At 38.3% G+C, this 23,600-nt stretch overlaps 1 protein-coding gene across 10 annotated transcripts in view; it reads left to right on the top strand.

Moving 5' to 3' along the window:
• The window catches only part of enox2 (ecto-NOX disulfide-thiol exchanger 2), a 238,919-nt gene that overhangs the window by 203,526 nt on the left and 11,793 nt on the right, over positions 1-23,600 (top strand). For 9 of the 10 annotated variants that reach the window (XM_056769092.1, XM_056769097.1, XM_056769095.1 and 6 more), the window contains 5 exons: positions 4,582-4,688; positions 7,368-7,482; positions 12,884-13,074; positions 19,075-19,215; positions 22,887-22,943. In XM_056769092.1, coding sequence (XP_056625070.1) covers positions 4,582-4,688; positions 7,368-7,482; positions 12,884-13,074; positions 19,075-19,215; positions 22,887-22,943 — 611 coding nt within the window. The remainder of the gene's footprint in view (positions 1-4,581; positions 4,689-7,367; positions 7,483-12,883; positions 13,075-19,074; positions 19,216-22,886; positions 22,944-23,600) is intronic. The other variant, XM_056769099.1, reaches the window with a different exon arrangement.

A 23,600-nucleotide genomic window follows, 5' to 3' on the forward strand; every position in this document is an offset into this window, starting at 1 on the left:
CTGTGGATAGATTTTGTTTATCACCTGTCATTTGTAATGCAATCTACCAGTCAAACGTTTTGGAAACTCTTATTCTTTTTTCTTTTTTTTCAACCACTTTAAATGTAAGTATAATCATCAGAACTATAGAGTAGCACACCTTTAACTGTGGGAATTAAGTTTTAAATGAAAGAATCTAAAAATAAAGCAAAACCATGTTATATTTTAGGCACTCTTTGAATAGAATTGCCAAATCCTTAAATTGTAACCCATGGAAGTTTTTTAAAGAGCACTGAAAGAAATGTACTGTGAATGTTGACACAGTTATATTGTGTTATCTAAAGGAGTAATTTTAAACATTTAAGCATACATCTTGAGATGAAAAGATTTTTAGAATTATTGGAAACATGTAAGTGAAAAGTTTCCAAACTTTAGACTGGGAGTGTAGGACAAATATGATCCTGTAATAAGTTTATGGTTTGTTTATGATTAATAGTGATTTTCAAAGAAAGTGTGTGCAATGCATAACAGTGACTGAAAAATGTATTTTAGGTATGAGAGTTTTGGTATTTAGGCTGAGGTCATAAGGCTAGTTTTGGTAGGTTATGGGAAGATCTGGCAACCCTGCATTTGACCAAAGAATGCCACGCTTGTCCAATCAGAAGTAATCCAGAGAGCCTTATGATAACAAATGATAACACGAAATGTCACACAGGAAATTTGGCATTTTGAAGATGAAGGGTATAAGCATGGGTAGGTAAGTTTTATAATGTACTGTATTATGTACATAGATATTATGTTACTGTGTCACAATTATTGAAGAAGGGTTTATTATAATCTATATTTTTATGTATAATGCATTATATAGACAGGCTTTGTTACAAGCGCTACATCTCTTCTACAGTCTTGGCTGCTCATTACTTTTACTACAATTGATATTATTGGATGTGCTCTGACAAAGTCATGTGCAGAATAGTGCTTGGTTTTACTGTTTCTGTATAAAAATATGTCATAATGCTACCTCAATTCAATGGAATGGTGAGTCTCCTTCAACATCTCTTAGGACTTTTCGAAGGTATACCCCTCACTGTCACCACTATAGAATACAAAAGGATTGATTTCTGTCATGTCAAGTCTTTAGCGGCACCCATCCTGATGTCATGCATAGACAGAAAACCCTGAAGGGCAGCCAACAACAGACACGTGCATATTTACGAATACATCTCCTATCTAGTGGCAGGTTAAAGTCACGAGGGTTTTATTGTTTTCATAAGACAAAACATCCCCTTCCCAGAGATACGAGCTTCACCTGCCAGAATGTGTCTGTTCTGTTTGTTTCTTTTCAAACCTGTCAGGTTATTCTAATGGGTTCAGAACGTGCCTCGAAAAATCGTGACAATACCGATTTGTTACCGAGCTCAGTCGGGCAGTCAGTCAAAGTTATCTTACATCAGCAAAAATACCTGTCTGCTTTCACAGATGTTCATCAGAAAGGTCACGTCGCCTTAGAATGACCTTCTGGTAGCTTCCCTGGGTATTTAACACCGTTCACCCTTTTATCTGCAGGCACCAGACAGAAGACTTTGGTACGACTCTGTCAAGAACGCCAATAAATATCTGGCACTATAGTAATGGCAGGTCTTTGGTGGAGGATAGAAAGCTTTGTGACAGTACAGCATCTGTCTTATCAGAGCGGACAGAACACACAGTGAAGTCAAGAATGAAATATAATGTACAGAAAAAAACTTGCTGTACAGGAGGAAGAGCTGCAGGTATTAGTGCCGGTTGGGATGCTGGGACATGGGAGTTCTGCGTGTCTTGTGCATCCTACTTAATACTAGGCTTAAAAAAATTGCCTTGTTAAACCTTATGGTTACACTGTAAAAAAAGTTATTTCACATTTATTTTTACAAATATTTTATGTGTAATGTGAAAAACAGTAATTTAACAAAATTTTACAGTTCTTTGTGCAGATAATTTATGTATAATGTAAAAAAACATTTTGGAAATTCGTAAGAACAGTCAAATTAAAAGTAAAGAGTGTAAATTACAAGTAAATTTGCAATGTAATTTTGCATGACAAAACTGGCCCCCCAGCTTGCAGAACTTTTCAGTTTTTTAGTGTACAGTATGTAAAATATGGACAAAAAGTTTAAATAAAACATTTGATGGGTTTTTTAAAACCCATTGTTCAATTTAATAGGTACATTTTCTAATCAAACTAACAGTTGTGAACTCAAAAACAATACATGGTTGATTCTAGGTAAAGTAAAGAATTTTGTTGATTTCCTTCTATATTTTTCTAGAAATTAGGAGCAAAGTTAATGCAGAGAAGGTCAAGAACACACTATATGAAAGTGGCCAAGAATTACTTAAGATGATGGAAAACCTGCTAAAAAATATTGTAAATTCTTGTTTCTAAAGATTTTCAAAAATATCTGCTATTGGGGTTAGAAAAATAAACCTGATTTTTTTTTTTAGCTTTTAGCTTGTCAAGTAAACGTATCTTAATTCAAGATTTTTTTATATTTGTACTGGAAAACAAGACAAAAATACCATGTAAGAAATACATTTTTGCAGTGAACCATCTTTCTCATCAAGATTCCATCAAAATTGATTGTTTTGTGAAATCAAGCATGTACAGCTAAAGAAATTTGGATATGGAGAGTCAAATTCTAGTTTTCTATCAAATTTCAATTATTGAACATGCAAAAACAGAGACTGTTTTGTGGAGACTCATGTTCCAAACCATGCCAGGACAATGTTTCTCACTGTGCTTCTACACACCAGCACACATACACACACGAGCATATGCTCTCCCTCTGGCTTTGCCATCGATCTCTTCCATCAAATTAAAGGATGGTGAAGTCAGTATTGATCCAGCCTCTCTCTCTCTCAAGCAAGGCTTTGACACAGACAGATGTTTAGCAGCCTTCCTTACTCCCCGGGGTTTATTAACCCATTCTGAGCGAGCTGGGGTGGAAGAAAGAAAGAAAAGGGATCTTTGTGTTGTTCTGCATAGGTCCCAGACTGTACTATTAGTAATGATGTCATGTATCCATCAAGCTGTTGGCACCATATGTTTTTGTCTCTTTTGTCGCGCTATTACATTACTTAAGCTGATGGATGCTTTGATGTCATTTCCCAGACACCAGGACTGTTTGATTTTAATACACAGATGCTTTGTCTAGGATTTATGAAATGTCTTTGAAATCTGATTCTCAAAAAGTGTCTAGTTATGAGACCAGCTAGTTAAGAGGCCTGAAAGATTTCTCTGTTTCTCTCTTGACCTCTTTTTTTTGCACATCAATTAATCGATTGAGAAACACCAATAGTGGTTTGAAAAAGCCCCGTAATGAGAACCACCTCAAGAGATAAACACTTTTAGTTATGCAGGAACCCCAGTCTGGTTGAGTCAGACTTTTTACTGAGTGAATTTCATGCCTGTTTTATCTTATTTAAAATATATTTTTTTATTCATGTCAGGATTAGAAATTTTAATTGAGAAGAACTCTCTAGTGCAGTCGGTCAAACTGTTTTGTTTTAAGGCCCCCTTTTTCAAACTTGTTCGTTGTATGGCCCCACTTTGCGGCACCCCCACAACAAAAACTTATAATCTTAAACTTAACTTTTTATTAAACCCGAAAAAAATTTTTTTTTACAATGCTGGACCATCAGTCCTTTGGTTGGTGGTCTTATTTTTCTGATGTTTGAGTGCATAAAATCTGTGATAAATTTTGATATTTCCTATTATGCGACAAACCCCCCCCTGGATCCATCTTGGGGCTCCTGCAGTGTGAGAACCACTTCTCTAGTGCACATTATAGTATAGCTTTATTCTAAAACCTAGTGAGCAGCATTTAGAGATGTAATTGAAGGAAATGCTGAATACATATAGTTTTCATTTTATCCAAAGTTATACAGTTATGCATTCTGGGAATTACTTCTCTGTCATAGATTATTACAATCTCAGAGCTCCACTTTCTTTCAATAGCTATGGTTCTCAGCATCTGTTTTATTTAGTTCTGTGTCTTCCATTCTAACATCCCAAGTTCTCCCTCAACCACTAAAAAAACATGATTGACTGCCCCATCATTTTATTCTGAACACGCAACTGTTTCTGGGTGGTTTGCTGTAATTGAGTTTACATAAGGGACACATCCTCTCTTATCAATACACAGTAATAAGTAATGAGCTCAACCTGTCGTAGATGAAACATTCATCTCATTAGACTTCCACAACACACATGCTTTCAAAAGGAGATCCATCAATGGTCCTTTGGAGTCGATAAAGGTGAGGTAAAACACATAAAAACACATGGAAACATGGAAAAGTTTGTATCAAAAAGAATTCACTCTGCTACTGTTTGATCTAAAGCTAATGATTTTCAAGAAGAGACACAAGCAACATTTTATCCCTGTAGCTACAGTACACAAGTGACCCCAGCTCAGTGTATGTGCTGTATAGAGGGGGGTAGGGGAAAAAACATCACTTCCTTTCAAGCTGACACAATTTTTTTCACTCCTCTGCACCTTCCCAATCGCCCCTCTCTCTCTTTCTTTCTTTGGACGCCCATTCTGACCCCTGCATCCCCTGCCACAGTTGAGCAGATTGTGTCTGTATTCCACGCTTCTTCCAAACAAAAGGCATGGGACCATTTCTCCAAAGCCCAACGCAAGAACCTGGACATGTGGCGGAAGCAAGCCGAGGTGGGTGTTTTCAATTCTTTCACTGAATATGTTCATGCTTCGTCAGAAATGTTAGTGTAAAGGCTTTACGCTGTATCCATTGTCCCCTCCCCGCAAGCACTCTCAACTGGAATGAAGTCAATGTGTATTGTGTTAAGTTGAATGTTAATTGTAGGCGAGTGTAATAGGATAAATGCACAGAAATTATAGAACACCGAAATGTCAATATTTTTACTGGAGATGTTCCAGTGTCTTCTTAGCTTGAAGGGGTAGGTCACCCAAAATTCAAATTTGGTCATCATTTAATCACCTCTTGTCATTTTAGATATTTTGAAAAATGTTGCTTACAATAAACCACTGGTCTCCATTCACTTGCAGTGGTTTTGTGTCCATACAATTGAAGTCGATGGGGACAAACAGTTTAACATTTTTCAAAATATCTTCTTTTGTGTGAACTAATTTAGGAAATCAAACCGTTCTTATTGGAAGTCAATGGTGCCCCAGAAATCTCAGTTGCCAACATTCTTCCAAATATCTTTCTTTTTGTTCAACAGAACAAAGAAATGTATTCAGGTATGGAACAACTTGGCGTTGAGTAATTCATGACAAAATTTTCATTTTTGGGTTGTGTATCCCTTTAATCCATAAATCAAATATATTCCTACTGTACTCTTTCCATATTTAAATATTGTCTTTCATGCTGAAATATTACAATATGAAAGTGAAATGAATTTTGAGTGTCATGTTGACTTTAGCCGTTGGAACTGTTATAAGATGCAGGTAAATGCCGAATGAGACTCATCATTGGCTAAGGTAGGTGTTTCAAATATGAATTGCTCCATCTCCCCAAAAACAACTTCACAATTATAATCTTGAAGTTGTGATTTCGTTTATTTTGAGGAAAACGGCTCTTTTTTTTGTGACGCGACAAACAGGAACATACAGTATATATCAGATTTCTAGGTCGTTCAGGTCATTGTGAAGCACATTAAAGCAATTTGCTATTACAGCCCATCAGTGTCTTGTTACTTTTGTAAACTCGTTAAATACTTTTCACAAAGCCCCTGGTTGTAAAAATGATGTTTGTCATTTTATTACTTTTGTCGCCAAATGAATCTGTTACATATAAGAGTTCCATGAGCACTTACCCTGTTCCTCAGCCGTGAAAGGAGTTTATTAATGGTGCTGTAATTGCCACTTTATTGAGCACTCCCTTTTATTGAGCTTCCCTCAATTCCCTTCACTTATCTGATGCCGGGAACGAGTATGCAATAACAACGCTAACAAGACAGAATCAGCTCCAAAATCTCACTTCCTAGATCCCGTCCCCCCATTTCCCCCTTTAGCCTTTTGTTCTGACTTAGGTTGAATACATTTACCCTCAGATATGATTCTCCTCTGGCTCCCTGTCTGGCATTGTGCTTCTAGCCTTACTGTGGCTGTGACAGGAAGTGTCTCAATGCTGTCACAGAGGCACGAAAGCTCATTTGAGAGGAGAAGAGAGTCAGGAGGGTTTTCTCACCTTTACATTATGTATTGAAAAGAATCGGCCTTCAGAGTCTCAGAATGTTTGACAATGCAGTGAGATGCCACACTTTCTATAATGTTAATGTTTTAAAATGGCACATTAGCAGAGTTTAACCTTTAGCACTGTAGGAAAAGCTTGCGTCAGAACACCCGAACGTGTTTAGTTGAGTGTGAGATCTGCACAAGGTGACAGTAAGTGATAGGTAGCAGGTAACGCTCGATATAAAAGCTGTTTACTCTGGCTCACTCACCCTTGGAGCTGTTTGGACCTCACTCATAAATCTGATGGTAAGATGCTGGTTTGCTCGAGCGCTTGACCCAGAGCCACATTTGGGCTTTGCGGAATTTAGAGGATTTAAATTTTCCTTCTCTTGAACTCTGCTGCAAGTTTATCCGAGTAAACAAAGCTTTGGTAAGTGGTGGTTTTGACACAGAAACATCCAGTCGGTATAGCAGGTCTCATCACTTTGGGGCTAATTGTCATTCCAGAACGGTCCACCTGGTAGCTATTTGCAGTTGCCAAGACGACCTGAATTCAATCACAGTCCATTTACACCGCAGGCATCGAGGCTTCCTCTGTTAAAGCCGGAGTTAGGCGACTTCAAACCAAGCCAGTTACATTTTTGGGCTCGCCGGCATCATCTCTCCCCTCATTGGCAAGATGGGCCTGTTTGCTATTGCGCTACCTGTTCGACCTCTTAAATTTTTCGGCGAGATTGTGGGTTGTTGAGCTTGGCAGATGGTAATGTTTACGCCGGGCTTTTTATTTATTGTAGGGGAGTTAGTGTCTTTCTCCTTGTGGCTGTCGTGTTGTGCCTGTGCACACTGACGTCCCTCTGCTGCGCGCATGCCTCATTAGCCGGAGAGATCCCCTCCATCGGGACCACCAACAGGGCAGCGCCCGTGCCCAGACATCTGCTTCATATGCCCCTGCGCAGCCCTTCGGATCTGTAGTGGCAATGCAGTTATATTTTCCCATCAACGGTCTTTATACAATGTTTGTTCACTTGTGCATTGCTAGGGAGCCAATCAGATATCTCCCTGCATCAACACTGTCCCACTGGAGCAGGGGCGCCCATAGCACTTGAGATGTTCTTTATTGACTTAGATTAAATATTTTGTGTGTGAGAAGGTATCACATGTGATTAAATATTCCCTTCCTTTCATCCGCAGGAGATCAGGAACATCCACAACGAAGAGCTGATGGGAATTCGGAGAGAGGAGGAAATGGAAATGTCAGATGATGACATGGAAGACGCTCCTGAAAGCAAAGACTCTGATGACTCAGGTACACCTCCTTTAAGATTGGTAGACAGAGTGTGAAGCCAAAAGTGCATGATGGACATTTTAACCAAAGCTGTACGAGCAGTTCTTTCTCTTAAAGAGCCCTAAATGCATACAGACCCAATAGTTTTTTGTCTGCTTTACAAGAACCTCTTTCTCTGGATCTCATTGTGCTGTAAATTTGCAGGATATAAAGCAATAGCCATCTAACGTTCACTATAATAATGAAGAGACTTCAGAAATTCACCTTCCAGAAGAGATTTGAATGCTTAGTGACCCGTGTCACAGTACGTCTGCTTCAGACGGAGTAATTGGCAATGTTCAATAAACATCCTCTCCTGAATGAATGAGGCTGGTAGAATGTCCCGTCCCTTTGAGAACACTTTGTTTAAACGTTTTTTTCTGTGAAGAGAATAAAATTTAGTCATAAATTGGCTAGTTACAAAAGCTCAGGCGAAGCATAAGTCACAAGACCATTTAAATTTGACAGGTTGAAGAATAAGTTGAGAATAAAGCCAAAGTCCCCTTAAGGCAAGTCAGTTCACTACTGGTCATGTTTCCAACGCCACCGGCAGTTATTTCCAGTCATGTTGCACATCTCCCAATTACAACCCAGCTAACACACACACACACACACACATTGTAAAGAAGCCAAACAGGCTGTTGGCTCTTTAAACTGTTAAGTGGGACTTCTGTTCCTACTGTGCCATATTGTGCATTACAGTGCCACTTTAATAAAAACAAATGGCTGTTTGTAAAGGGATAGTTCACTCAAACCTTTCTTCATTTGAACATAAAAAAAAGAATTATGTACTACAATTAAATAATTGTATTTATTTGTTGAATGAAATTAAATCATTTAATTGTCAAAATGGCGTTATTTATAACTCAACTAGTGACTAGTTATGTGAATTTTGTCACAAAGACTATCAGCTAAGTTATTACTATTATCGGTGTGCCGCCATATTTGAACATATCGCTTGATCTGTTTACATTTTGGTTAGTTAAAGAAATAGTTTCAGTTAGTTAAAGAAGTTAAAGGGATAGTTCACCCAAAAAATTCTAATTCTGTCATTGTTTACTCACTCTTTTGTCTTTTCAAACCTGTATAGGTTTCTTTCTTTTCTCTGCAGAACATAAAATATATTTTGAAGATTGTTGGTGACCGAACAATGGCAGTACCACCGTTGTTCAGTTACCAACATTCTTCAAAATATCCTTGTTTTTTGTTTCTGCAGAAGAAAGAAAGTCATACAGGTTCATAATGACATACGGGGAAGTAAATGATGACAGATTTTTTTTGGGGGTAAACCTTGACTTTAAAGGAACGTAAATTGTAATGTGACTGCAGCATAAGAAGATAATGTGATGCTATTTTGATATAAAATTATGTGTTTGTGTTCAACTGAAGAAAGCAAGTTACAGCTTAAACAAATATTATCGTTTGCTTTAGATGTAATACAATGTGTATACACGATATAAGGTTCAAAGACATTGAAATTTCCACATACGTGCATGTTTGTACCTCCTCTTTGCCCCGCGCAGATTTTTAATAAAGCTCATCGCTCTGAAAAGCGAGGTGTGCTATGATTGGCCAGTAAACCAGTCCGTAGTAATTGGTCGAATACTGCAAGCGTGTGACGGAAATGTAACGTCTCTTACCATACTAACCCTAACCCTACTGACAGGTATGCCCACCTTACTTGCGTATACATTTGGGCGGTCTTTGTCAAATCATACCACGAACTTACGTAGATTTGTGGGGGTGTGGTTACCCGAGGTGTTTCAAGCAGCTCTGGGTGACCATTCGCTTTAAGATAGAATCTTTTGTTCCGACACTTTAATTATTGCAATTTTACGTGTCTAATACATGCATGGGCAACTTATAACACACCAAAGACAAAGAATAACATGTGTTCCCGCCATATGACCCCTTTAAATACATCAAGTATCTAAAATAAAATCTAATTTTCCAACAAACTATTTCTTTAACTGTCTGAAGCTGGATTCTACTTGATCAATGTGTCAAGCCACCAGACTCGTGTGTGCAAATTGACAGGTCCAACACCAACGTGTACTTTTCTAGCGGCAGTGCACACGAGGGAGCGATTTCACTTCGACCAAATGAAATCAAATCAGTGTCAGCAGTTGATTCTATCACGGGGAAACATGTCATTTCTGTATTACTATTCTTATAAGCCCCTGTGGTTTCCTAAATGTGGTGGTACAGATCTGAGTGGGAGTCTGCCAGCTGCTCTTCCAGCTCATTTCAGGTTCAGCCTGTCACAAAGGTGCTATTAGACAACCTAGACCGTGACCGCTCAACAGCGAGAATCATGGGATTGCGTAAAATAATCAGTGTGCTGTGTCACAGGTGTCTTTTTCTGGCACCCTCAGCCACACACTCGCAACACCCTCTTCACAGTATATTTGACGTGCGAGTCCCCTTCATGTGTGGCATCCTACCCCCTAGATTTGAATGTTACAATTTCTGAGATGTCACAGATGCCTTCATTAACATGCAAATAGTATGCAAATATAATCATACATTTTCCAGGTTTAGCGCGTCTTCTCATGTGTGACCTTAGTTATTAGAAAACAATGATAACCATCACTGTCAGTGGCTTGTCAGATATCATGGAAAGCATGTCATGAGATTGGAAAGGGTCGGAGATCCACTTGGTTAATGAAGGAGGTAATTCAGCACCTTTCTTGGTTATGAAAGACAAATTTTGATTCCAGCCTCTGTGAAGAGAGAGAGGCTGTTATGATATTCTTTCAATTTCATGACTTTTAGTCGTATTAACTTCTCTCATAGTCACTGGATACCTGCAGATGTGGAGTAAGAACATTTCTATCCTCAATGCAGCCCATTCTGTTTGCTTTCTTTCCCTCGAGTTAATCAATTATAACGGGCAAGTGTCCTCTGACAATAGATACAGTGTAGAGTGAGAATTGGGGAGCTGCATTCTTTGCAGTCAACACCCCCGGGCAGCACAGGTCGATAGAGTTACCTGCCATGTTGTGGAAGGTGAACCGGACAGTCTCTCAGGGCAACGTCTTGATGAGATGAGCCAATCGATAAAAACACATCTCTCACTCTCTCTCTCTGTCCATCTATTTCTCTCTCGGCCTCCTTCTCTCTATCACTAGTTTCTAATGAGTGGAATAGGTGGCTTAGCCTATAATTTGTAGCTCTGTTTTATAATCTAGTTTTGACAATTGCATAGTCAGCAATTGTGTGCCATACTAAAAGCTCTTCACAGTGCTCTTGAGACTTGAATAGTGCTTGACATTAGCATGCGTATATACATATATAACCATCGATATATATATGTAGACGCCTGATTAGCGACTGTTTCTGTGGGCCACTATACTAAGGTTTTGAAATGGCCTAAACCGGTCACTGTGTCAGGTTTGCAGGTTTCCTCTGGAATTGGGGTACTTTAAACTGGTGCCACTGGTTTTTTTGTGGGTTCATAGTGGAAGGATTTTCTTTATATGATGTCAATCTTAAAGGTCCAATGTGTCATTTTTTGGAGGATCTGTTGACATAAATGCAATATAATTTACAAAACTATGTCTGCAGAGGTGTCGCAAGACCGTACATAATGAAGCGTTATGTTTTTATTACCTTAGTATGCACGGTTTCTATCTACATACGCCACAAGTCCCCTTGTATGGAATTCGTATGTTGTTGTTTTTTACAGTAGCCCTAAATGGACAAACTGCTCTACAGAGTGTGCATCGTAAACACATTATAACCTTCACGCACCAAAATTGTATTTCTGTGTCAGCCACTCTAGTGCTTCAAAAGAGGGTCGGTGAAGTGAGGCGTTGGTTGCAATTCTCAACATCACTTCTAGATGCCACTAAATATCACTGACTGGACCTTTAAGGACAGATGAGTTTGATTTTGACAGTAAAGCTTTCATGTTTGGGCTAGGGACAATGGGTTTGTTTTTTTGGCTTTGGGCTGGTTTTGTTACTCAGATCTGGCAACCCTGACAATTCTGATGGTTTAAAAACCCTTTAAAATATGCATTTAAAAGTATTCATTAATAGACTTTTTTTATTGTTTTAGTTAACTAGATTTTAATACATTAATTAAATAAACTGTTTTCAGTTTGTCTATTTATTTATACATTCAAATGATTTTTGTTTACTTTTTTCGGTTTACATTTTAAATATGACTATTAAATTTCTATTTAAACAGTGATATTTATATACTTTAATGTTTGAATTGATAAATAGCTTTTTCATTTTATTTTGAAGTGGCACTAGGGTACTCCATATATTGAGTAATGCTTAAAAAACACAGATGTCACCGGTGAAAGGTTAGCCCATTTTTTTGCGTAATATCTTGTAATCTTGGATATTGACATTAGCAACCTAAACGCAGACAGTTCTAAAATGGCAGACACGTCTGTGTGTCTGGAGCTGCCGAATGAGGCATTTCTGCATATATTTATAGGCTCATTACAGTAATAAACACACACACACCCATTTGGGGTAAAATAGAAGTTCTTAGCATTTTTTTACAATCTTTGCGTCTAAGTATGTTTAATGATGCGTAAAAATGCATTCTAGGTTGGGAGCTTTTAGAACAGAGTTAATACTTCACCAAAGTGAAGCCGGGGAAGAGATGTTTCCTTCCAGAACTCCCAACATTCAACTCTTATCTTCTGCCTGTGTCACTCGGCCTGCCATCCTCTTCTCCTTCACTAAATTACCAAAAATCCTTAATCAGATGTCCGAGCAGACACTCAGCCATGAATCTCCCCCCTGCCCAATCTGAGAAGGACACGGCTCTCGGCATAATCCTGTTATCTTCTCCCCCTAGACCTGAAGCAGAGGTGGCGTCTCTGATCTTCGGAATGTGTCTGTGTGACAAACTCTTTTATGGCCATTTTAATTAGAGCCATTTGATAACAATTCCCATGGTACATTAAGTCAAGCATTAAGTAATACACTTTCTCTGCATTTAATCCTCTCTAATTAGCCTCTGAAAGCACAACGAATGCAGCGGCGGCACCCAGGGCCCTTTTATCTCTGTACATCAACGGATTTCAGCACGCACCTTTTGAAGAACGCTATATTTTGTTTATGCTGCCTCCTTTCAGCCTTTACGGGCCCAAGCGCTATTAAAATAAACGTTTATTTTCAAGCTGTATGGTTTTATAAAGATGCACATAATGGTTGTGACACGTGCAGTGTCTCGGCACGCTGCCATTATCATGCACCCGCATATTTCTCATGTTCCTCCTCCGATGTCCTTTCCGGTACACCTCTTTTCCTCTCTTGTCTGTTATTGTTTTTCACCTCTGCCTTCCTCAATCACATGTCTCCGTCTGCTTATTTCCTTTTCCCGATTGTCATTTTTCATCTCTCCCTCCCTCTCCCAGGACCGCTGGCTCAGGTGGAGGCTTTGAAAGAAGAGAACGACAGTCTGCGATGTCAGCTGGACGCCTACAGGAACGAGGTGGAGCTGTTGAAACAGGAGCAGGGTAAAGCGCAGCCCCATCGCAGCGAGGAGGACACCACCCGCCAGCAGCAGCTCAGTTTCCTGCAGCAAGCACTGCAGGGCATGCAGAAGGTACGCACGCACACGCCAAACAAAACAGAACGCACGGGCACTCACCTGTGGGCGGTGCTGTGCAACGGTAGTCAAAGATCCTAGTCGGTAAACCGAAGGGCTGTTGGTTTATGACCAGCGTGGTGCGATTTGTAAACACTCACTCATCTTACAGTCTCGCGCACCTGCTGTTTCCCGACTCGGTGAATGTGGTGTTGTTTTGCGTGAGAGTTTTGTCTAGCAGTTTAACAGAGGGTCATCAATCACACGATAGTAAACATGGAAGGCGTAAAGCCCGGAATGAGCATTTTGGCGGGCCACATGGGCACCCGTTGAAAATTGAATTCTTGATATCTCCCACCCATCAAGCTCTTTCATCCACTTTATCAAACGTTAGTTTATCGTCCCTGGTGCAGTGTAACCACTTTTAGAACAATCTCCTGTAGCCAGCTTCTGTTTTTCAGTGCTCCGAGTTTGCTTTTGAAAAGGATTTGTTTACCAGAACATGCCGTGCATCAACATAACAAGCGTCTGTGTGAAAAGGAGGAAAATCTACATAACCTCATTGGCCTGCTGGTTAAACACTCAGGTGCTGTGTGTGTGTGTGCGTGCGTGTGAGTGCATGCTGTAGACATGTAGGAACTGGAGCTCAAAACAGATAGATAATCTTGGTTTTAAGAGAATCTTCTATCTGCTTGACACACTGTAACAATAATATTTGATGTGAAATAATCCAGATTTCAGTGGATCTAATGTAAATGGAGGGATGCAAACTACTTAACTTTCAAAGCTGGATTCAGCTTTTATTCAGCCAATTTCCCCCATTTGTGTGTCAAACGGTCCACTTTAGAACCGAAACAAGACATTAAAAAAGTTGCTAATATATAATCCATTGCAGCTCATTGTGAATCGCTGTCGCAGCTGTTATGGACAAAAAGTCAAAATAACATGGAATAAAATGGGTTTTGCAATGTCAAAGATTTTTTACGTTTCGAAATGTTCATTTTTAAGATCACCTAAAAAGTTTACTTTCAGGTTAAGAATACATGGGGCCGGTTGAATAAACTGCTTAGGTGAAAATTAGGTGACTAACTTGTAAGACTCGTCTAAGTCTTAAATTAGCGGCTATGTTTATGCGACTGGCCAATGATCACAACCTTGGAAATTAGAAAAGTAATATGTAAACTACGTAACAATACAAAATACAAAACAAACATCCAGAGTCACTGCAATGATTATCTCATCTTTCTCATGACTTGCGGGTTTCCTGTAAATGTAATGATGCATGCGGTATTGATGGAAAGCTGTGTGTGTTTACAGTAAGGGTTTGCGTTTGAACTTCTTTTAAAAAATGATAAGCACAACTACTCAACAAACTAAAGCCTATGGAAGTGTATTCAGCTCTGAATTCCTGTGCTTTTGCCAATTTTTAGCATCAGCTAGCGCGTTATCACTCATGACCTGTGCGATCGCATTTTTGAGTGCTTACGCAGAGGCTGCCTCATGTATCACAAAGGAACTGCAGTCTTTCTTCAGTGATGAAAATATGCCATTTGTTTACCGTTACATTTACATTTTAGGCGATTTATCGTTGTAGAATTTTAAATCACACAAACTCACAAAACATAGTTGAACTAAAAAGGTTCAATAAAAGAATACATTATAAAAAGGGGTCAATAAAATATTATAAACATTAATCATTTCAAATTGTTGTTTTGTTTCCGCACATTTGGACTGTGACATGCAGCTCCCACAACTCAGTAACTTCCCATCTGTGCTCATCTGTCTCTATCTGTCTCTGTTTATATATATTGTCCATCTGTGAGGGTCAAAGTTCAAAAAGAAAAACACAATCCTTGTAACCCACATATGTAATATTCTCATTTCGTTACAACACTGTACGCAGATGCTAAATCCAAACTGCCCTTGACCTCCAATATGACTGTCATGAGGCCGTGAAGGAGACTGTTTCTAAACGGGACGTTTGTCTCCCTTTGAAGTCACTCACGTGCTGCTAATGAGCCCTAATGAGCTTCTGTGTATTAAACATTACTGTAGCGTGAGATGGATTCTGTGCAGCCTGCTCAGGCCACATATGAGCTGCGCACAGAGGCATTTGTTTGAGTTAGAAACAAGGGCGCACGTTCACCCATCACCAATGAGCCTGCTAATAAGCCGTGCTATTGTGTCGCAGGAGTGAACAGCGCAGGTCATTTCCCAGAGCTGAATGCCGTCCAAATGGCACGCATGGATGCAGAGACACTCTGGCTCCTGTGCTGTGAGCGTGTTAAACTCAGCCTCGCTCTCATTTATTCATGAGGAGCCGTGCATGAACACAAACAGAAAGGTTACATCACCACATATAATGGAGTTCAGATAGCAATGACAAATCAGCTTTTTAACCATTCAGGGCACTTTGTGCATTTTGGCAAGGCACTTTTGTAAGGTTTGTAAACAAATTTGAGAGCTGTTTGGGTAGCGCAGTGAAATGTTGTATAATCAGTTCCATAATTCACTTTTAATAAACAAGTATTGAACATAATGAGAACAATATTGCCTGAGGTACAAGTACACATTATTTTTCTCTCTTTCACTGTTGTATTTTTCGGTTTCTATTGCCCTGTTTGTGCATTGCCCTAAAAATGTACATTAGTTGCATATACAGCCGCAGAGAAAGAAACCACTCCAAATTTTCATTTAATACGCATTTTTAGGTGTGTTGTGTTATTCCAGTCCAGTTGAATTTCAACAAAATTAAACCTTAGGAATAACCTAAAGTCATCCAACAGCAATGTGAGTGACTGACATTATGACAAGACAAATAAAAACTGATAAAAATCTGCTTAAAAGTGAATATTAACATGTTTTCTTTGACGTATTTGAGGTCGGAAAGAATACAGAGCATATTTTCTGTTATTTTGACCTGTTTTTCCAGTTTTCATTTTCTATAAATGTAATAGACAAAAAATTGTAATTTGAAATTTGGGATAGATTCTGTTCGTTCACAGAATGGAACAAAAATGATTATCTTAACACACATATATATAAATAGTCATTTAAAAAAATTTAGTGTCTTTATTTTTTCCGTGGCTCTATTAAACGTTACACAGCATTATTTTTCTATGCTTAAATTGCCAAATATAGGTTTTGTTTAAACAAACATATTTTGAATTAAGTTCTCAACTCAAAGCTTTTTCGCTAATGTGACTTACACGTTTCATTTGTTTTTAAAATAGTGTTAGCAATTATAACAAAAATCTTTGTCATAAAACAGACTAAGCACAAGAACCACTCTTCTGAACGATGATAATGAGAAAACACAAGTCTTTCTCTTTACTGGAAAACACAAAATAGCACATAAAAATGCAGCCTCACGCAAAGCTTGCTGGGAACTGAAAACAAAGAATTCTATTAATACAAAACTAATTATTTATGTCTCATGAATAGATTATGATTAAACTCATGTTGTGCCAAAATTAAAAAAATTAAAATAAATTGACTTTCTTTAATTTAGACAAGGAGCAAAATACCTTTTTTATGTTATGTCTCTATAGTATTTTGGGGCAAAGATATGTCTGGGGTCCCTCAGGGATCTCAGCACACTCAAGTCAAAAGCCAACCCCATATCTCTATAGGGACTTTTGCACTGAGGAACGTTTCTTGTAACTGTTGTAGGATGTACTCGTTTTTTTGCATATTCCACTGCCGTAACTAAAATCTATAGGGGCTTTCAGACTGCAGGAACGATTTCGTAGTTCAGGAACGACTTGCTGGATGTACCCGTACACCGCAGGAACCAGCCAGAATTTTAGTTTGGTAGAACCTTTTTGCAGTAACACTTTAGCTCCTTCTAAGAGGGGGGTCTAAATCAGCAAGATAGGAACGGCCTGTGACGCAAATGCTGATTGGCTGAACTCCAGTTGTCTGGTTGTCTGTTGTTTGGTTAAATGACATTGCCGTCGAACCGCTTACGTCACTAAATAGTTCCTTTCACCAGCTCCGGAACTTTGTTCCTGAACTTATACTGTCGGAAAGCAGCTTATTTAAGTTTTAGTTAAAGGACTAAATTCTACTTCTAAGTAGGAACTATAACAATAGGAACTACCAGTGATGTACTGTTTGTGTATGAGGTTTTTATTTGCAAAAACAGATAAATCATGTTTTTATTAGGTTATGTTTTATTGTCTGCTGTTGTGTTAGTGAGCTGTATTTTTTTGTTATTTAATTGAACAACCCAACTACAGTTGATAGTAAACTGTTTTCACTACAAAATACTTCAAATAGGCTCTCCCTGTTAATCATAAAAATGTACCTACTGTATCACACCGTGTTAATCATAAACATTTATTCAAGTAACTTTAGCTTAAAAGTCAGTGACTGCAGCTGTAATGCATCAGAGGAGAACTGGCCCTCCCATGTGAGTCTGGTTTCTCCCAAGGTTTTTTTCTCCATTTATTCATCAATGTTCCTTTCCACCGTGTTGGCTTGCTGAAATAGTTTTATCTTCTGCAAACTGAATGAAGATTGCTTTTATTAGGGTTGTCCTCTCTGTTTGTCCTCTGTACACAAACGTACCTCTTCTGTGTTTTCTTTTGTCATGTATAGATGCTTTGAAACAATGCAACATTGTAAAAAGCACTATATAAATAAAACCTGACTTGTCTTGACTACAGTTTGATTGATATTCATTGTAATGCACTACAAAAATCTATGTTTGAACATTTTTTATCAAATGTTGTCTAGCAGTAGACATGCCACTGATCAGAATATTGAGTCTTACAAGACATAAGAATACAGAAAGCATACCGGTAATCTTATCTGCATTTACATGTCATCCTAGTCGCTTGTTGTGTTTTATTGAAAGCCTTGATGACATGTAGCTCTAAATGTTGTGATTTAGCGTCTTAGTCCTCCTTTTTGCTCTTTCAATCACTTTTACATCTACGATACATCTCTGTTATTACAAATCCTGTGACAGACAAAATAGACGCATATAGAGTCACAGCATCCTCCGGTACTTTAAACTTTTGAATGCAGTGCATGTTGCGTCACTTCAGACGGTAAAATTTCGGAAAAATTGCCGTAGTTTTTAGCACTTTGAGATTTTCCTTAAAATGTAAAGTGCTTTATAAATAAAATGTATTATTATTATTATTATAACTGAGTTCTTATAACTACCAAGTTCAAAATTATTTTATGATGTCCTACATTGGGACACACGGAGGTTCCACATGAAGTTCAGTACATTGGCCCAGGTCAAAAACGTCCAACCCCTTGATTCCTTCATATTCTGTTACTGCAAAACGGTTCGGGACCTCAAGGGCTCCATACAGCCTGAGATCAAACGATCTCACTCCAAAGTCTCCATGATATTCTAATCCTTCCTACTTCAAATCCGGCTTCTTAATAAGCTACACAAGTTGATTTATCGGTCAGGTCGGTAGCATTTAAAAGCACAGGAGTAAAGCAATATGAAAATACAGTTTTATTTACTGAGGTTGATTCAGAGCGCGCACACACACATCTCCTGTGAGAATGGCCTCTGGCAACACAGAGCTGCCGTGTGTATCCAGCTTTGGATTTAATCAGTCTTTCACCTGAGCCGCCGCAGAGATACAAACATCCTCAAGGCACAAAATCTATTTACTCATCTCTGACTGAAACCCACACCGTCCAGATATTTTCTGAATGTCAGTCGCGCGGCACCTCCGGAGGTCAGAGAACATCTGTCATATCAGCCGCATGCTGTTGAAATGTCTTTATGAGGCAGAGGTAATCAAATAAAGCCGCGTTCAAGATTATCATACCACCTGAGATAGAATTATCTCAAACCAATGCTGTCTGGGTAGATGCTTCATGCTAGGTAGCTACAGATATCCACAACATTCATCTTAATTAACTTCCATCAAAGAGGAATTTTCTTTAAATACTGAGGATCTACATGGAACGTCTTGCTTTTTAAATATCATCCCTCGATATGTTTTTTAATGCCGTCTGTTTTCTTTTCTGTCGTTTCTCCAGCAACTGCTGAAGCTCCGCGAGGATCTAAAACAGAGGGAGACGGAGCTTGAGAAGAACTTTGAGGAAAAACAACAGCTCGAAAGCCAAATCCAAAGTCTGAAAGAGCGTATCCAAGCTTTCCCCTCAACACACCCGCTGCCTGTGAGTCATAGACATCACATGTTTAAGAACCTCTCTGTCTGGGGCTCGTATCTGTGGGTTTGTTGTGCCTTTGTTCTTGAACTCTGTCTGAATTGGGTGCGTTTTGTCAGAGGAAGACGCGAGGATGCAAGGAGATGAAATAGCTGTCAGTTTGACGGTGTGTATTAATGAATCTGTCCCACTGAAAGCTCTCTGGGGATCAGGATCAGAAGGGAAGATCTGATTCTCACAGCTCTAATTAAAACAACATTAGCTCTGGAGGAGTGTTCGAAACGAAATAAGAACATCTCAAGTAGGGAGTTCATTTAAATGCCTTTATAAACATACAAAGTTTTGTTTCAAAGATGAAATGGCAGTGATCTTGTTTAGTGATGTTTGGAAGGTGTAGGTAATGCATTTCTGATGAAAGACGCATGTACATGCATGCTGATGAGCGGAGCCACACCGCAAAACTCTACAGAAAGCTCCACAGATCTCCACATAATTAGAAATCCTGTCATTCATAAAGTTCTGCCCGGCCCTCACCCCCCGTGTGCATTTATACCATGGGGTCTAAAACGTTTTTATTACAAATGAAATTATAAATGAATAACATGAACTTGGAAGTTTTGGAAGTCACACCATAAAAAACGTGTTAAAAACAAAACAATCTGTCCTTAACTGAACCAAATCTCTGTGTTTTTAAGGACAGCACATTTTGCATTCATTTTAATTCAGCCTTGTGTTGTCTGTGTGTATTCCTATTTATTTATTTAAAACATAATCAAAACATAATGACACAGAATGTGAAAATGACACAACTTGTTAAAACTTCATAACACAAAGAGTACAGATTTTTGCCGTGTCCCGGTCCTACTTTGACATATATTTAATGCCATTTTCCAAGTCTGTATTTGTTTACGGTTAAAAATATACAAAAGCTATTCAGAAAAATAATTTTGACGTCAAGAAACGATATGTTAAGTAACCTGACATTTTAATGTTTCAAACAGAGATAGAGAAGCAAACAGAAACTGTGGTATAGAAAACTACGATTGTCAATATTGTGTTAATAATGCACACAATAATACTGTAAATAATTCAGAACTTGTTTTAAGTTTTGCCTTAAGAGCCAGAATAGTATCAAACTCTCTCCCTCCCTACACTTGTTGTTTAAGTGTGATTCATTGGCCAAAAAAGAAAACTTAAATCTAAATCTAAAATTTAAAATAAAAATTAAATGTATTAAAAATGTATATTTATAAAAAAAAAAATATTTATAATGATTGAAAAACAAAAATAATGATTCATTTGACTAATAGCATTATTCATGTATTTTTATTGAACATAATTCAATGTCAGTTTAAAATGTTCCCATATTTTGAGTAGGATTCACTGGCCAAAAACAAAAAATTGGTCTTATTTATTAAATTTATTCATTTGTTTATAATAATTTTGTGCTCCTATTATTAATATTTATTTATTTAAATATTTATTATTGGTTTTGCTAATTATTTTGTTCAAAATAATCGTGTAGTGAAAATCAAATGCAAAAAAAAAGGTCCAGCGTTTGTAATTGACCGTCATCTAGCAGTGAGGTTGCGAGATGTCGTCACATTTTCACTTCTTCGCTGAATAGATCATGTATTTACGAAACACACTCTGTAGAGCAGTTTGTCCATTTAGGGCTACTGTAGAAACAACATGGTGAATTCCATTCAAGCGGACCCGCGGTGTATGTAAATTGAAATAGCTCATTCTAAGGTACTAAAAATATAACGCTTCATTATGTCAGGTCTTTATACACCTCTGAACACATAGTTATGCATATTTTATTGCATCCTACCAAAAATTACACACAGCACATTTAAAGCATTCACATAGGATTATCAGCATGTTTAAATCCATTCCTCAGGATTCTACAGGTATAAGGCTGCAGATTTATCTTCGTCCTCTGCATGAGCTGTAAAGGATACAGGTCTGCGGGACGCATCAGCGCATGTATTTCCAACAGCTGTAGCAGACACTAATGAAAACTAATGGCACCTCTGCAGCCAACACACCACACCAGTGACTACAACAAGCTTTTTTCAATTGACTCTGTCACCAGCACTGTCTTCACCAGAGCTCTTATTCAGTAAACCTTTGTTCCTCAGGGGCGAATCTCACCGAATGAGAAAAAAAAAATTCAGGTTGAGCCACATTTAAATCAGATTCAGTTACATTTTTTACTAGCAAAGGAAAACCCAATTTAAGAAGGCTAAATGATACATGCATAAAATTCGATTGCCCGTTATCTTATTCAGACAGATTTCGTTATCTGAACTCGTGCTATCTCGTACCGTGGAGCGGATCGTTTCAGGTTAAGTTTGGCTTTTATCGCCTCCCAGGACTAATCATTTTTAAAACGGTTGGAGGACTACTCTTATTTCACATCAGGAAGGAGAGAAATGTCTGAATGTGCTTTGATTGGCACACAGCAGTGGAATATATCCCAGCACCACTGATCCATGCCGGACGAGAGTTCAGGGCACCAGTATGTGTGCTGATGAATCACTTGAGACAGATTCATTAATGGAAGAAATGAAAATCAATTTTAACACGACCATTCCTCCTATAGATCTGTGCCCATCCTTACTGACAACAGTTTACTGTTTTCTCTCAGATTAATGTGTTGTATATGTTTTTCTTCAGCTTTGTGTGTGTGTGTGTGTGTGTACGTGTTTATGGTTCTGTCTCAAGCCGTGATTAACTTCATTAATATTTAACGTTATTTTCTAATTTGTGCACCGTTGTAAATTGGTCAACGGCAGTTAATAATGTTGTAAACCTTCTAACAAACCCTTAAAAATCACTGTAACACACAACTTAAACTGCTTTTATAAAACGGTGGCAGCAGAAGAATATTGAAAAAATATTTAAATTAGAGTTGCATCCTATATTACATTTATCCACCACTACTGATGACCGATTATTCGCAGTAATATCTCCCCTTAACAATACCGATTCTGATGATTAAATTATTTCTTAAATTTCTGAATGTTAGTTATTCATATTATGATTATTAATATTCAACATCAAACTGATCATTGGTATTTATTGACCGTTAAAAGCATACCGATACCGATTATTGGCCGCATCTTTCATTTAAATGGACTGATTATGATATGAAGTCACTACCAGGTCTATAATAATCAGCATCAATAGTTCCAATCCATGTTTTGTACCCCTTTTATAATTTATCCTGTTAAAATCAATGTCTCAAAAACCCGCCAGGTTTGAGGTATTATCTTAGTTTAAAAATACAGAAAGAACTTTTAATACTATTAGTCAAAATCTCAACTCAAAGAGCAACAACAACAGTGATGCTTGCCTTAGCTAGAGGAACTAAACATTCTGTCAGCATCATGTTGTGTCTCTAATCTCAGCAGAGACCTGAAATGTGCTTTCGCTCTGCGGTTAAGCCTGGCTTCATTACAGTTTCATTGAGCAGCCCCAATGCTTCAGAGGTTTGCTGCTTATTTGGCATTTAGAGAAATTCATTTGCAAACCTGACCTTCAACTCTCGCCCGTGTCTCTGTCTACCGCCCCACAGACCGTCCCGCCTCCTGTAGTTTGCCTGACTGTGTGTGAGCGTGACTCTGTGACATATTTCTCGCTGACAGCTCTCTCATTCTTTTAATTGACTGCAGCTGGAGACGAACGATCGGGAGGAAAGAGGAAGTGATGAAAGTGCAAATCAAGCAAGCGTAAGTGGGAGACGCTCCCCTCAGTCTCTGCCTCATGTCCACACCATCTCTGCTCATCACACCTCATGGCACTTTCCAACAATACAGAATGCTTTGGTAGTTCATGAGTTTTGTTAAAGTATAAGTGGCACAAATCAGTTTTTTTGGTTTCGGGGGCTATTAAATGTGTTGGATTAACTGCTGTCTTTAATAGGATTAACCTACAATAGCATGAAAAACATCAAATGCTTGTACTGTATCTTTTAATCCTTAAAATGACACGCCAGAAAGACAAATATTGATTATTCATCAAATGTTCCCCAAATATAATATTTATTTTAATTAATAATAATAATAATAAGTAATAGTAATAGTAGTATTATCAATATATTATTATTAGTGGAGTAGCATGTCTGGTCCGGGACAATATGCAAGAACTTTTTACCAGGCCCCATCCATCCATTTGCGTTGTGCATTACTGGACATTGGTTGTTTATTCGGGTGCGCAAGCCAGTTTTAAAGTCAGAAGTGTCTCTCCGTGTGGCACAAGTTGCACAGTTTTTAGTCAAAGTGTTTCTCCATGCATGCGTCCCTCCGTGCAGCATGAGCTGCGCAGTTTTAAAGTCAAACGTGTCTCTCCGAAGATGCGTCTATAATAAATATTATATTTGGGGAATA

This window comes from Triplophysa dalaica, chromosome 16 (assembly GCF_015846415.1).
Source record: "Triplophysa dalaica isolate WHDGS20190420 chromosome 16, ASM1584641v1, whole genome shotgun sequence".
NCBI classification, from domain to species: domain Eukaryota; kingdom Metazoa; phylum Chordata; class Actinopteri; order Cypriniformes; family Nemacheilidae; genus Triplophysa; species Triplophysa dalaica.